The sequence below is a fragment of the Propithecus coquereli genome, unplaced genomic scaffold (genome assembly GCF_000956105.1).
Source record: "Propithecus coquereli isolate 6110/MARCELLA unplaced genomic scaffold, Pcoq_1.0 Scaffold281, whole genome shotgun sequence".
NCBI classification, from domain to species: Eukaryota; Metazoa; Chordata; class Mammalia; order Primates; family Indriidae; genus Propithecus; species Propithecus coquereli.
The window spans coordinates 853,799-868,629 of NW_012148408.1; the positions used below are offsets into that span (position 1 = coordinate 853,799).

The 14,831-nt window shown below is 52.0% G+C and overlaps 1 protein-coding gene across 1 annotated transcript; it reads left to right on the forward strand.

Moving 5' to 3' along the window:
- Positions 1-4,883: 4,883 nt before the first annotated feature.
- Positions 4,884-12,375, forward strand: SLC46A1 (solute carrier family 46 (folate transporter), member 1). Its single transcript, XM_012648282.1, has 5 exons — positions 4,884-5,206; positions 5,590-6,442; positions 9,068-9,151; positions 10,946-11,102; positions 11,670-12,375. The coding sequence occupies exons 1-5, from the start codon at positions 4,979-4,981 to the stop codon at positions 11,725-11,727; spliced, it is 1,380 nt and encodes a 459-aa protein (XP_012503736.1). The 5' UTR covers positions 4,884-4,978; the 3' UTR covers positions 11,728-12,375.
- Positions 12,376-14,831: the final 2,456 nt, after the last annotated feature.

Genomic DNA, 14,831 nt, shown 5'->3' on the forward strand with positions numbered 1-14,831 from the left:
TTATTTATTTTAGAGATAATCTCTGTCCCCCAGGCTGGAGTGTAGTTGTATGATCATAGCTCACTGCAGCCTCGAACTCCTGGACTCCAGCGATCCTCCCACCTCAGCCTACCAAGTAGCTGGAACTACAGGTGTGCACCACCATAGCTGGCTAATTTTTTTATTCTTTGTAGCAATGGGGTCTTGCTATGTTGCTCAAGCTGGTCTCAAACTCCTGAGCTCAAGTGATCCTCCTGCCTTGGCCTCTCAAAGTGCTGGGATTACAGGCGTGAGCCATCGTACCGGCCAGCAAAGAAAATCTTACCTTACCCCAGAGAGAACCTCGGTTAATATTTTGGTGCCATGGCTTTCAGTCCTTATTGAGTGCAATTATTTTCCATACCTGTTCTCTGTTTTTTTCACATACAAATTATTACATAAGCCATTTTCGGTATTATTATAATCTCTTTGAATATATTAAATATCCTTTTAATGACTCATAGTCATTGAATGGATATATTATTTTTTACTCAACCATTTCACTGATGTTGGACAAGTAGGTTGTCAATAATTCTTTTCACTATTGTCAATAATGTTATGGAGACTATCTTGACACATAAGGCTTTTGTCTGTACTTCACTATTTCCTTTGGATAGAGACCCAAATGAGGAATTAGAAAATGTAAGGGTCTTGGCCAGGCACAGTGGCTCACGCCTGTAATTTTGGCATTTTGGGAGGCTGAGGTGGGAGAATCACTTGAGCCCAGGAGTTTAAGGCTGTGGTGAGCTATGATGATGCTACTGCTCTCCAGTCTCGGGAGCAGAGATCCTATCTCAAAAAAAGAAAAGAAAAGAAAAGAAAAGGAAGTTTAAGGGTCTTGATGCAAGGCTACCAAATTGTTTCCTGAAAAGGTTTATTTACACTCCTTCAGAGGGGTTCGCTTCACTGTGGCCTTATCAGCTTGGGGCATTGTCATTTAAAATGAAATCTTTGCATTGTATTGGCTGCAAAGAACAAAAGCAAAGGCACAGGGTTCCCTTCATTACTTAGAAGCTGGAGAAGAGCTCATGTGTGTGTCTCATACACTGGGTTCTGTGTTACAACCTCTCAGTGCTTAGTTTTGATCCAGTTGCTTGATGGGAGAGGGATCTTCAGGTTATTATCAAATACAGTTAAAATATTAATGCTTTGTCACATTTTAAAAAGGAATATTTTGTTATACTTTGTTGTCTGCCTTTTAATTATGGTTTTCATTTCTGATGGAATTAAATCTACAGATCTTTTCTTTTGCGATTGCTGCTTCTTTCCTCTGGGAATTTCAAAGGGCAGGCCCTGTTAATTCGCTCAGTGTAAGTCATCTTTCCATCTGGACCTCAGTTTCCCTGTCTTTTTCAGCGGTCCCCAACCTTTTTGGCACCAGGGACCAGTTCCACAGAAGACAATTTTTTCACGGACAGGGTGGGGGCGTAGGTGGAGCTGAGGCGGTGATGCAGGCTATGGGGAGGGGAGCAGCTGTAAACACAGGCTGCTTGCCTGTCTGCGCTCACCTCCTGCTGTGCGCCGTTCCCCACCCCTCAAGTTTCATGGAAGACAATTTTTCCACAGACTGGGGCGGGGATGGCGAGGAGCTGGGGTGCAGCGGAGTTCTGTGGCCTGGTCCCTAACAAGCCACAGACAGTACCCGTCCTTGGCTGGGTGGTTGGAGACCGCAGATTTAAATGGTTGGATAGGCATAGATGTGATTTCTCAGCTTTCTTCTAGAAAGGAAGGTTCTTAGACTTAGACTCTGGACTCCACAGTGCAGCTCAACACTGGCAACCCTCTCCACATGCTCCAGGGCTCCAGCTGGGGAATCTCTTCTCCTTGAGACTAAGAGGAGTTCATTTATTCATTCAACTAACATCTTCTGAGCATCTGCCAATGTGCCAGGCACAATTCTAGGTGCCAAGGATACAGTAGGGAGGAAAACAAAACCCTTGCCACCATGACCTCTAGTAAAGGGAGACAAACAACAAAGAAAGCAGAAAGTTATAATAATTCAGATGGTGATAAATATCATGGAAAAACCCAAAACAGGATGAAAGGTTAGGGAGGGTCAGGAGAGGGGGAAGGGGAGTGCTATCACATATAAGACGGTCAGGTGACATTTTAGCTGAGACCTGAAGTGGAGAGCCAGTCAGGTGGATATTTGCAAGAAGAGCATTCCAGGTAGAGGGAACAGCACATGCAAAGACTCTGAGGCAGGAGCCTGCTGGAAAAATTGGAAGGGGACCAAGGAGGCCAGTGTGGCTGGAGCAAAGGGTGTGAGGGAGATGGAGCAGAGGAGAGGGGCAGAGAAGGGGCAGGTGGCCTCAGGGTCCTCATAGTGACTTGGCTTTCACTGAGTGAAATGGAAACCACTGGAGGGTTTCAAGCAGAGCAGTGACCTGATCATGGCTGTTTTCAAGTTGTTAGAAGAGGCCTCTAGGCTGGGTGTGGTGGCTCATGCCTGTAATGCTAATGCTCTGGGAGGCCGAGGCAGGAGGATTGTTTGAGATCGGGAGTTTGAGACCAGCTTGAACAAGAGCAAGACCCCATCTCTACTAAAAAATAGAAAAATTAGCCGGGTGGGTGGTGTGGGCCTGTAATCCCAGCTACTCAGGAGGCTGAGGCAGGAGAATTGCTTGAGCCCAGGAGTTTGAGGTTGTTGTGAGCTAGGCTGACACCAGGGCACTCTAGCCCAGGTGACAGAGCAAGACTCGGTCTCAACAAAAAAATTAAAAATTAAAAATTAAAAAAATAGAAGAGGCCTCTAGTCTAGTGGGCACTGCAGACTCTGGTTCTGGGATGAGCCACACCCTGTCCCATTCTTCACCAGGGACCTTGGCCTCTCCTAACCTTAGTTCTTTTTCTTTCTTTTCTTTTCTTTTCTTTTCTTTTTTTTTTTTTGAGACAGAGTCTCACTCTGTTGCCCGGGCTAGAGTGCCCTGGCATCAGCCTAGCTCACAGCAACCTCCAACTCCTGGGCTCAAGCGATCCTTCTGCCTCAGCTTCCCAAGTAGCTGGGACTACAGGCATGTGCCACCATGCCTGGCTAATTTTTTATATATATTTTTAGTTGTTTGGCTAATTTCTTTCTATTTTTAGTAGAGACGGGGCGTGGGGGGGTCTCACTCTTGCTCAGGCTGGTCTCGAACTCATCATCCTCCCACTTTGGCCTCCCAGAGTGCTAGGATTACAGGCGTGAGCCACCACGCCCAGCCCTTAGTTCTTTATCTACAAAATAATTCCTAGGTTTTAGCTGGGCACCCCTTCCTCACCGCAGCTGACTTAACTGGGCCAAGCTTTTGTGTAGGTGGTGGGGAGGGGAGGGGAGGGAGCTGGAATGAATGTTTAATGTGGAATTTCCTATTTCTATGAAGACCACAGGTAGGGGGCGACTGGGGGAGGGGAGCATCATTCAACTACTAGTATGCAGCCAGCACCTACCTATTCTGAACCTCAAACTCTTTCTGGCTCAGGGGAGGTAGGGAATGGCCAATAAGCCCCAACAAGCCCAGGCACAGTCATGGTGGCCAGAAATGGAGCCACTCACCACCCCAAGAGTCAGGTCTGTGGGTCCCAGCACAGAAAATCCACTCTGCTGGCCTGTTCTCAGCGAGGGCAGCCTTTCCTGATTCTGCTCCCCCCGCCCCCATTAGGCCAGGCCCCTGAACTAGCACACTCGGAGCCCTATGATCCTCTCCGTTAAAGCATTTTTCACAGTTGGAACTTTACATAGATTAGTAGGATTCTTTGATTATCTCTCCCCCACCATTCTAGAAATGACTAGGTTTAGTGAGGCCTTTGTCCATTTCCTTCACTGTTGTGGTCCCAGAGCCCCCCAGCACAGTGTCTGGCATATAAGGGGCACTCAATAAATGCACTGAATGAATGAATGATAGGGGAGTAAGGCAGGTAATGCTGTTCCCTTTTACAGGCTATAAAACAGGTCCAGACCAGAGGTGTGAGCTGCTCGGCAGCAGAGCAGGTGACTGCCTTCTGGCCTAATTCCTATGGTGGGAGCACCCAAGAGCACAGGACACACCCAAGGGCCTCCCAGGCTCTCCACCATCTTTTCCTCCCTGTCTGTTCCTCTAAGGGAACTGCAGAGTCAGACCCTGGCCCCAGAAACAAGACTAGTTTCCCAGGGAAGTAATTTAGGGCAGAAGTGGGGCAAGTGACAGCCTGTTAGTAACAATAATAGTACTCTGAGTGTACCAGACACTGTTTTTCTTTTTCTTTGGAGAGGGGAACAAGGTCTCACTTTGTCCCCCAGGCTGGAGTGCAGTGGCCTGATCATCGCTCACTACAGCCTCAAACTCCCGGGCTCAAGTCATCCTCCTGCCTCAGCCTTCCAAGTAGCTGGGACTACAGGTATGAGCCACCACTCCCGGCTAATTTTTCCATTTTCTTGTAGAGACTAGACTCGCTATGTTGCTCAGGCTGGTCTGGAACTCCTGGCCTCAAGCAATCCTCCCTCTAGGCCTCCCAAAGTGCTGGGATTACCCGTGAGCCACCGCACCTGGCCTCAGACAGTTTTTCCTCAACTCTTTGAGGCAAGTTCTGTTAGCAACCCCATTTTCCAGATGAAGAAATAGGCACAGCGAAGTTAGTGGCATGCCCAAGATAGTGGCAGAGCCTAGGTGTTCCAACCCAGGCAGCTGGGTTCAGCCTGTACTCTTATCCATTCCGAGTTGCCTCGGTTATATCAGTGCAGGTATCTGGAGTCATGTGTTCTAGCTCTGCACGATGATCTGGGACCCTTGTCCGCCCACACCCAGCGCAGAGCACTTGGGATAAGAGTTTGGGGGCCTGAGGTCCCAAGCCCCGCCCCTCCGGGCATTTAAGGAGGGAGGCTGGGCGCAGGCGCAGGCGCAGACACAGACACTGCAGTCCCGCGCCTCGCGCCGCTGGTCCCGCGCTGCGAATTGTGCCCGAGCCCCACTGACCGCCGGCGCTGGCCCCGACGCGCACGCACATGGAGAAGGACGCGACGCCCCCGGACAAGCCCGGCGCCCGCCCCGCAGTGGCCGTGCTGTGGCGCGGCCCAGTGGAGCCGCTCGTCTTCCTGGGTAACTTTGCCTTGGTCCTGCAGGGCCCCCTCACCACGCAGTACCTGTGGCACCGCTTCAGCGCCGACCTCGGCTACAACGGCACCCGCGACAAGGAGAGCTGCAGCAACCACAGCGTGGACCCCACCATGCAGGTAGCGGGGGCGGCGGGGGGCGTGGCGGGGGCGGGCCCTGGGCTGAGGGGCGGGGCCTCCGAGGGGTGTGCGTTTTGGGTGGCGGGCGGGGCCAGAGCGGAGGGGACTGACCGAGAACTGCTGCGTCAGGGATGCAGAAAGTTGATCTAGATAAAGGGAGTCTGGAAGGTTAACGAAAGGGGGAAAGGTAAGGGAATGAAGCCTTGGTCTCTTTGCCGCCCCACCTCCAGTGTCAGGTTTCGAGAGTCGTCACTAAGATTCTCTGAGGTTCAGGGCTCCAAATAAAGCCCTCGTCCCTGTCCCCGTAGTTCTCAGGATGGCAGTGTTTTAAGGGGTGGGCAACGCAGAGTGGGGAACAGCACCCTGGTAATTATGCCCCACAGGAAGTGGAGACCCTCACCTCTCACTGGACCCTCTACATGAACTTGGGCGGCTTCCTGGTGGGGATCTTCACGTCCACCCTGCTGGGAGCCTGGAGTGACCGTGTGGGTCGCCGCCCGCTGCTGGTGCTGGCCTCGCTCGGCCTGCTGATCCAGGCCCTGGTGTCCATCTTTGTGGTGCAGCTGCAGCTCCACGTTGGCTACTTCGTGCTGGGCCGCGTCCTTTGTGCCCTCCTGGGTGACTTCAATGGCCTCCTGGCTGCTAGCTTTGCATCCGTGGCAGATGTTAGCTCCAGCCACAGCCGCACTTTCCGAATGGCTTTGCTGGAAGCCTGCATCGGCGTGGCCGGGATGCTGGCCAGCCTCCTCGGGGGCCACTGGCTCCGGGCCCAGGGTTATGCCAACCCCTTCTGGCTGGCCTTGGCCTTGCTTATAGTCATGGCTCTCTATGCGGCTTTCTGCTTTGGGGAGACTCTAAAGGAGCCAAAGTCCACCCGGCTCTTCACACTCCGTCACCACCGAGCCATCATCCAGCTCTATGTGACTCCAGCCCCGGAGAAGTCCAGGAAGCATTTAGCCTTGTACTCATTGGCCATCTTCGTAGTGGTCACTGTGCACTTTGGAGCCCAGGACATCCTGACCATCTATGAGATGAGTACACCACTCTGCTGGGACTCCAAGCTAATCGGCTACGGTTCTGCAGCTCAGCAGCTCCCCTACCTCACCAGCCTGCTGGGGCTGCGGCTCCTGCAGTACTGCCTGGCCGATGCCTGGGTGGCTGAGATCGGCCTGGTCTTCAACATCCTGGGGATGGTGGTCTTTGCGTTTGCTACCATCACACCCCTCATGTTCACAGGTAAAGTGTGTGGGATCAGGGACAGCTTGTTCTGAAGGCACAGGGTGAGAACTGGGGGCCAACGACTCACTGCCCCCAAATGTGGTTCATGCTGTGTCTTTGGAAATATAGTTATGTCCTCAGCCTGCACTGGGGGACAGACAACTAAGAAACCCCAGAAAAATGCCACCTTTGGGATATGGAAAATACAGACCTTTAATTAAGGCCAAAGTAGTTAATCCACATTATCAACTATAAATATTGATAGTACTATCGGGCAAAAGATTAAAGTATGGCTCATACACTAATTGCTTCACCCCTTGACCTCCCAGGGCCTATTCATGATGTTCTTAAACAAAGTCCATGCCATTACTGCCTTGATACTCACTTCTCTGATAAGAATCACAGGACCTACCTCAAATATCCTCAGTCAGCTTGGTTTTTTAAAAAGCTAGTCTTCTCAGGCCACAGATATGAAATTCCTGCTTGCTTTAGTTCTCCTCCTCTTCCTCTTCCTTCCCCTTTTTCTCCCCACTTCCTCCTCTTCTTTTTTTTGGTGGGAGAGGGGCAGCTGGCCAGGGCATGAGGAAGTTAACTCTTTTAAAGGGACAAATTTATTTTGATTGAGCCCCAACATATTCTGCGTACAAAGTCAGCCCTTCAATAATCACAGATTTCTTAACTCAGCTGCTTGTCTGACAGTGAAGGACAAGGGGACCAAGTACCTTGCCCTCTTGCCAGTGGCCCTGGGGGGTACATAGATGATGCTGTCATTGGTCTGGGGAGACTCAGCAGAGTGGGACTTGGGGGGCCTGACACCTGACGGACCCTGGGGGCCTCCTCATATATCCACTTTGGAGAATCCACTGTCCTTTAGGAGTTTGCAGTTTTGCTGAGGAGACAGCAGTGACATAAGGGAGAGAAATGGTTATGGAGAAAACAGTGTAAGCCTGTAAGTAACCGAATGCAAAGGAAAAGGAACTACATTTACTATGTCCTTACTGTGCTGTGCTCTTCATAGATGTTACCTCTTTTCCTCATGTATTAGTTTCTGTTGCTGTAACAAAGTACCACAAACTCAGTGGCTTAAAACAATAGGTTTGGCCGGGCGTGGTGGCTCACACCTGTAATCCTAGCTCTCTGGGAGGCCGGGGCGGGCGGATTGTTTGAGCTCAGGAGTTCAAAACCAGCCTGAGCAAGAGCGAGACCCAGTCTCTACTAAAAATAGAAAGAAATTAATTGGACAACTAAAAATACATAGAAAAAATTAGCCGGGCATGGTGGCGCATGCCTGTAGTCCCAGCTACTCGGGAGGCTGAGGCAGAAGGATTGCCTGAGCCCAGGAGTTTGAGGTTGCTGTGAGCTAGGCTGACGTCATGGCACTCTAGCCAGGGCAACACAGTGAGACTCTGTCTCAAAAAAAAAAAAACAACAACAAAAAAACAATAGGTTTATTGTCCTACAGTTCTGGAGGCCAGAAATACAAAATCAGTATCACTGGGCTCAACTCAAGGAGTCGACAGGGCAATGCTTCTCTGAAGTTTTTAGGAGACAATCTGTTTCTTACTTCTTCCAACTCCTGGTGGCTGCCGGCATTCCTTGGCTTGGCTGCATCACCAGTCTCTCTGTGGTCACATTGCCTTCTTCTCTTTGTGCCGTCCCTGTTCTGTCTGTATCAGATCTCTCTGCTTTCCTCTTATAAGGGTATGTGTAATTGTATTTAGGGCCCAACCTGATAATCCAGGATAACCTCCCATCTCAACATCCTTGACTTAATCACATCTGCAAAGACCTATTTTCCAAATAAGGCAACATTTACAGGTTCCAGGGATATGAACCTGACATCTTTGGGTGCCATTATTCAGCCTCCTATGCCTCAGAACCACCCTGTGCTGAAGGCCTTATTCTCTTCCTTTTACAGACAGGGAGTCAGGCTCAGGGAGGTTAAGTACCCAAGGTCACACAAGTGGTAAGTGACAGAGCCTGGCATGGTGGCTCAGGCCTGTGATCCCAGCACTTTGGGAGGCAGAGGTGGAAGGATTGCTTGAGACCAGGAGTTCGAGACCAGCCTGGGCAACATAGTGAGACCCTGTCTCTAAAACAAAAAAATAGCCAGGCGTGGTGGCATGCACCTGTAGTTGCAGCTACTTGGGAGGCCGAGGCAGGAGGATCACTTGAGCCCAGGAGTTCAAGGCTGCATTGAGCTGTTATCATGCCACTGCATTTCAGTCTGGGCAACAGAGTGAGACCTTGTCTCCAAAAACAAAATAGTAATAGATGGCATTAGGTTTTGAACTTGGGGCTGACCCCAAGTTCAAACAAAGCCCATGCTTGTTTTCTGTGCCTACCATCTCCCCAGTAAGTGCTAAGTGGGTGGGTGATGCCTCTTGTGCCCACAGAGGCACCTGATTTGAAAGCAATAGGTAGGGATCAGCATTCATTCACGAAAGAGACAGCAGGCAGGCCAAGCCTGCAGAATGGCAGTCTCCATTCCTCCTTGGTGGTTGTCTCCCTACCCCGCCATCAAGGAAGTTCTCCCTGGGTCTAACCTAAGTCCCACATGGGCTATGTATAGGAGCTCTGCTGCCTCTCACTTGGATACCCGCTCCCAACCCCATATTCCTAATGAGTTTTATTTCTCCATAGGGTATGGGTTACTCTTCCTGTCTTTAGTCATCACGCCCATCATCCGGGCCAAACTGTCCAAGCTGGTGGGCAAGTCAGAGCTGGGTGAGTGTCACAATCAACCTGTGTCTGGTTGTTTATACACAGTGTTGCCTGGACGGGGCAGATGGGCAGCCATGGCTGGGGGGCAACTTACCTTCCTCCCTCTCTCCCACCCTGAAGAAGAAATGGCCAAGACAAATGCACTTCTGTCAAATTGCCTGGGGCTGGCAGACACCATGATACCTTGGATTTTCAAACCACAGAGCTGGGATTTGCTGTCAGCAGAGCATGATTATTTCTTTCTTGATAATCAGAGCAGAGGATGTACTCTCTCCAGACCTCAGCTTGTCCATCTGTAAAATGGGCGTGATGATGCCAGTTCCCTGCTTCACGGGGGTCAGAGTGCACAATCCCAGAGGGCATGAACAACCTTGTGACATAGGTTTCGTTGTTCCTAATTGACAGATGAAGATGCAGAGGTCCAGAAGGTTAAATGATTCAGCCAAGTTCACTCAGTAAATGGTGGATCCAGGATGCAAACCCAGGTCTGTTTAAAAAGCTCAGGCTCTGGGCTTTCGTCTCTGCTCTGTCACGGACCTCAGTTTCCTCATCTGTAAGATGAGTGGTTTGCTCTTGATGACATCTACAGGCCTTCTAGCCCTGACAGTCTGGCATGGTTTAATCTCAACTTCTGTTGGGTTGTTGCTCATTTTGCAGACTGTGGGTTCTGTTGGCATGTTGATAAAGAACAGCGTCTCAGGCCTCGGGGCCTCTATGCCCCAGTCTAGAAACACCTGGCTCGTTCAGTTTTCTTATCTGGCCTGGAAGAAGGATCTGATGATGACAGAGACCCTGGTGTCATACCTAGCCCATCATGCTCTGGTGTCCCCAGAACTCTCGTGCCTTCATTCATTCACTCAATAAGCTTTTCTCTAGCACTTTCACTGTGCCCAGAGATGTCAAGAGGAACGGAAGAAAAGAACAGCTCTTACTAAATAGCTACCTCCAGGGGCCAGACCCTGTGATAGGTGATTTACGTGTGAACTTAACGTTGCCGACAATCTGAAGTAGGTACTGTCCTTATTCAACAGAAGGAGGGGACCGGGCGCGGTGGCTCACGCCTGTAATCCTAGCACTCTGGGAGGACGAGGCGGGTGGATTGTTTGAGCTCAGGAGTTCGAGACCAGCCTGAGCAAGAGTGAGACCCCGTCTCTACTAAAAAAAAAAAAAAAAATAGAAAGAAATTAGCTGGACAACTAAAAATATATATTAAAAATAATTAGCCGGGCGTGGTGGCACATGCCTGTAGTCCCAGCTACTTGGGGGGCTGAGGCAGGAGGATCGCTTGAGCCCAGGAGTTTGAGGTTGCTGTGAGCTAGGCTAACGCCATGGCACTCTAGCCTGGGCAACAGAGTGAGGCTCTGTCTAAAAAAAAAAAAAAACAGAAGGAGGAACACAAACCCAGCAGGAAAAGCAACTGTTCAGTGATCATACGGCTATACGGGTCGGGACTGGAAATCAAACCAGCAGTTAATCCCACACAGGTGATTCCAAAGAGGTTAAACGGAAAAAAAAAGGCATTTCCATCAAGCTTTTATTGCACAATGTCACATGTGCCGTTAATGTGGATTTAATGGGAGCCATGTATGTAGTAGTCCCTCTGTGCCAGGTTCGCTCCATGCATGAACTTACTGAATCCTTATCGCAACACATGATGCGGTAGGATTTGTAGGTGAGAAAGGTGAGACTCAGAGAGGTTAAGTGACTTGCCCTAGGTCACACAGCTGTGAGGTAGTGGTGCCAGGATTTGAACCTGGTTTTTTCAAACTCCAAAATATGGTATTTATTTCTTCGCAGGGGCTCTCTTTTCTGCGGTGGCCTGTGTGAATAGCTTGGCTATGCTGGTGGCTTCCGGCATCTTCAACTCACTCTACCCAGCTACTCTGAACTTCATGAAGGGGTTCCCCTTCCTCCTGGGAGCTGGCCTCCTCTTCATCCCAGCCATTCTGATTGGGTAATGCCAGGGCCCTGAACCCGTGCTCATAAAGGAGCCTTTTACACTAAAGGTTTCCTATTCTTCCTCCTCCCAACCAGTAATGGCAGCTTCATTCCTGAGACACTTCCCCTCTGGGTGTCTCATTCCAGGTTCACTGTCCCCTTGCAGATGGCTGCCCAGTCCTCTGGGAGCCATTTTCCAAGGGCAAGGTGGAGGGGCAGGCCAGGGCAGGATCAGGCCAACATTGCTACTTGGCAAGGCTGTGTTCTCTGCCTTTGTTCCCATTTTACACTTGGAACTATGGCAGCAGAACTGTGTCGAAGGGAGGCCCAGAGAGCTTCCTCAGCTAGTCGTGGCTGGCCCACAGGCTAACGTGACCCACTGACTTCCTCCATAGTATTAAGAGTTACCTTCCAGAGCCATCTGTCTCTGGACATTTTCCTCTACCTGTCAGCTTGGGGAGGGAGGGGTTCAGGAGGGAGATACCTGGACCAGCCCACCCAGGTAAACCCTGTGTCACTTCTCCAGACAGGAGTTGAGGGTTCCCCCGTGTCAAACCTGAATCCTCTCTCTGGTCTTTCACAGGACACTGGAAAAGACTGACCCTCACCTAGAATTCCAGCAGTTTCCCCAGAGTCCCTGATCTGTCTAGACCAGAGGACAGAGGGCAAGAAGAGCAGAGTGAACACGAGCCGGAATTCTGTGTCTGGGAGCCCAGCCCACAGCACCACCAGCAGTTCTCCTCGAAAGGCAGCGCTCACCTTGGTCAGGGTGGTCAAGCTAGACCAAGGTGCTGCCTCGTCCACAGCTGAGCCAGCTCTGACTGCGATCTAGAATAACCCAGACAGGCCTACTCCAGGGCAGGCGGTGGGGAGCCACTTGGGATGCAGCCTGTTCACCCTTTATTCCATCCATCACTTAGAACCCTCCAGGGCAGAGGAGAGGTCCTGATGGGGGTGACATTTCTGGGACCAGGGAAAGCATGAGGGCTGGCATCTGTCCTTCCAGCCCAAACTGCACAGCCCCAGTACTAGGTCCCTCATGTGTGCAGTAGGCAGCAGGCACGCCATACTGATGGGTGTGGTGCTGGTGAGTGCCAGCCTTGCAGGGAGGGAGGGCTGTGAGAGGGCTTGGTGCCCTCTGCAGGGAGAGTGCTGCTGTCACTGTGGTTGGTGAATCAATCCTTGGCTCTGGTCTCTCCACCCCCAGCCTGAAGAGTGCCAGTCATAATAAATCAGTTTAATTAGACTGAAATGAACCTTCTGGTCCGCAAGGCATTGGGCTTTGGGACCCTCTGTCTGCCTGCTGCAGGTCAGGCAACAGCGCTGCTGGGCTGGGCAGGAGCCCCCGAGCTCCCCCCCGCCATGGGATTGGTTCTGTGTGGGGCCAGCCGAGGCCTCGTCTGACTCATTCTCTTCTCCCGGGCTGCTGGAAGGTGAAAGGCTGCCGGGCTTGCGTGGGGCCAGCGGATAAGCTCGGGGCAGAGCCCTGGCTGCACATTCCTGGGAGTCCGGTGGGTCCACTCCCTGAAGGCACCTATCCTGGTCTTCCTGGCTGCACCAGCCCTGGCAGAATGAGGTTTTGTTCCCACTGGGCACTCCACCTCCCATTGCTGGGCACGTCAGCAGAGCCACGTGCTGAGACCAATCCCTCATTGCCTCTGTAAGTCAACGGGAACCTGGGAGCTAGAGCCGATTCCCCGTAGAATCCAGGGCCCCAGCTTCCTGGAGAATGAGGGGCCTGTTTCCAGGGCTTTAGGAAGGTCTACGCCCAAGATGGAAAGCCGAATCTTATTTAACAGTAAGACACTTGCCTTGATGAGGGCCACAGGTCTCCCAAGCAGACCCAAGCCAGGTAGTACTTGATGCTTCAAACCAGAGTTGCCCGTAGGGGCTTGGCCCTGCTGCCATTTCCACCCTCATTTCCTCTCACCTGTCCTGCCTTGGAAATCATGCAGGTGAAATGGGACAGCCTGAGCCCCTGTTTCCAGACCCCTGCCTCACTGTGCCCTCTGTGCTTGGGAGACCTAAGCAGGGAGAGGGCCCTTCATGGACTCAGCCTTCGAGAGGCTCTGGGCTGGCCTCGAGCCCGGAGTCTTCTTTGGACACTACCTCTGACTAGCTGCGTGACCTTGAGCAAGCCCCTCTAGGAAGGACTGGGTCAGCGATGTCCCAGATTGTGTGATTGTGGAGATCACATCTAGTTGGACAAGTTAAGAAACAATTAGCTGATGCTCTGAGATCCTCCCACCTTGTACATTCTGGAATAGGGTTCCTCTTCGGGGGCTGGGGTGTGTGTGTGGTGGGAAGGATGAATGAATTGTGGCTGGACTTTTGACCTTTGAAAGTCCCTGAGCAGTTCTTGGCCTTTGGGGAGGAGTTGGGGGAGGACCTAGCTGGCTCTGTCCCAACCTGGGGCAGCAGCTGCAGCCCAGCAAAGCAGAAAATCCTGACCACAGAGCTGTGTCAGGGCAGGCTTTGGAGGAAAGGCCACTTCTGAGCCTTCTGTCTCAGGATCAGACCTGAGGAGCAGGCCTAGGCGAAAGGGGAGGGCCTACGCTTGGCCCGGCAGTCAGCAGTGTCTGTCACTCCTGAACACACTGGCCTGGCTTGGGAGAGGCTCATCAGCTGCTTGGGTTGGGGCTGGAGGCTGGGCACTGATTGCCCAGACAGACAGGAGGGAGCAGAGGGCAACCAGAAGGCTAGACAGGGCAGTGGGCAGCAGTGGGAGGTGTACCAAATGGAACAGAAACCAGGAAACCTCTCAGAACTGCCCACGGGGACCTCAGGATGAGTGGGACTGATGGGAGACAGAAAGACAAAGTGTCCCTGGAGATACGCATACACTGTATTGTTACCGACTGCGAGGGCAGCGTCCGGGCTGCCCCACTCATTGCATCCATGACCCAGCCCTGGAACTGGCACTGGTGAGCCCTTGTGCTGCGTGAGGAAGGGAGGATCAAGTGTAGCCAAAGAGTTGGGGCGGGGACTGGCTGACTACAGTATCTTTGGCAGGGAGGAGAGTGGAAGGAAGGAGTCCCAAAGCTGGGGTGAGGCCTCGGCTCTGATGATGCACCCCGAGAGCTAGGAGTTACCTGGACAGCATGGCAGCGAGGGGGCTGGGAGCTGAGCCAGCCTTGACGTGTCAACACACAGCCCTCGGTGGGAAGAGGCAGGGCAGGTTCCAGCTGCCCCCCTGGCTGGAGCCTGGGCTTATCACAGGGAGGGTACTTTCTTGCCCTCTGACCCCAGTGGAAGGAGGGGCATAGGGGTATTCCTGCTCAGTTATTTCTTTACGGTCCCTGGTCAGCCTTTCCTTGCAAAATCCTATCCCCCACTGCTAGATTCTTTGGGGCAGGGGAGAAGTAACCCCTACCCAGGGCGCAGCCCCCAGGATGCTTCTCAGGAGAGCAGTCGCCCAGCAGTGGACCAGGTGCCAGGAGGCCGCAATCTGGATCTGGGGCTGCCACTAATGACTTGGGCTTAACACTCAGCCTTTCTGAGCCTCAATGTCTTTATCTGTGGAATGGGAACGATAGTACCGCCAGGGTTGCTCTGGTGACTGCAGAGACCATGGAGTGGAGTGCTTGGGAAATGGCAAAAATTTGCGAGGGACTCATCTTTTAGAGACTTGCTGCTCAAAGCATTGCTGTCATGGGGGCCACCAGGTCCCTGAGCGAGTAAGTGGGCAGCCTAGGGGTGGGCGGCTGGGGGAGCCGGCTGGGCCAGAGCAGGCAGGAGCCTGAGG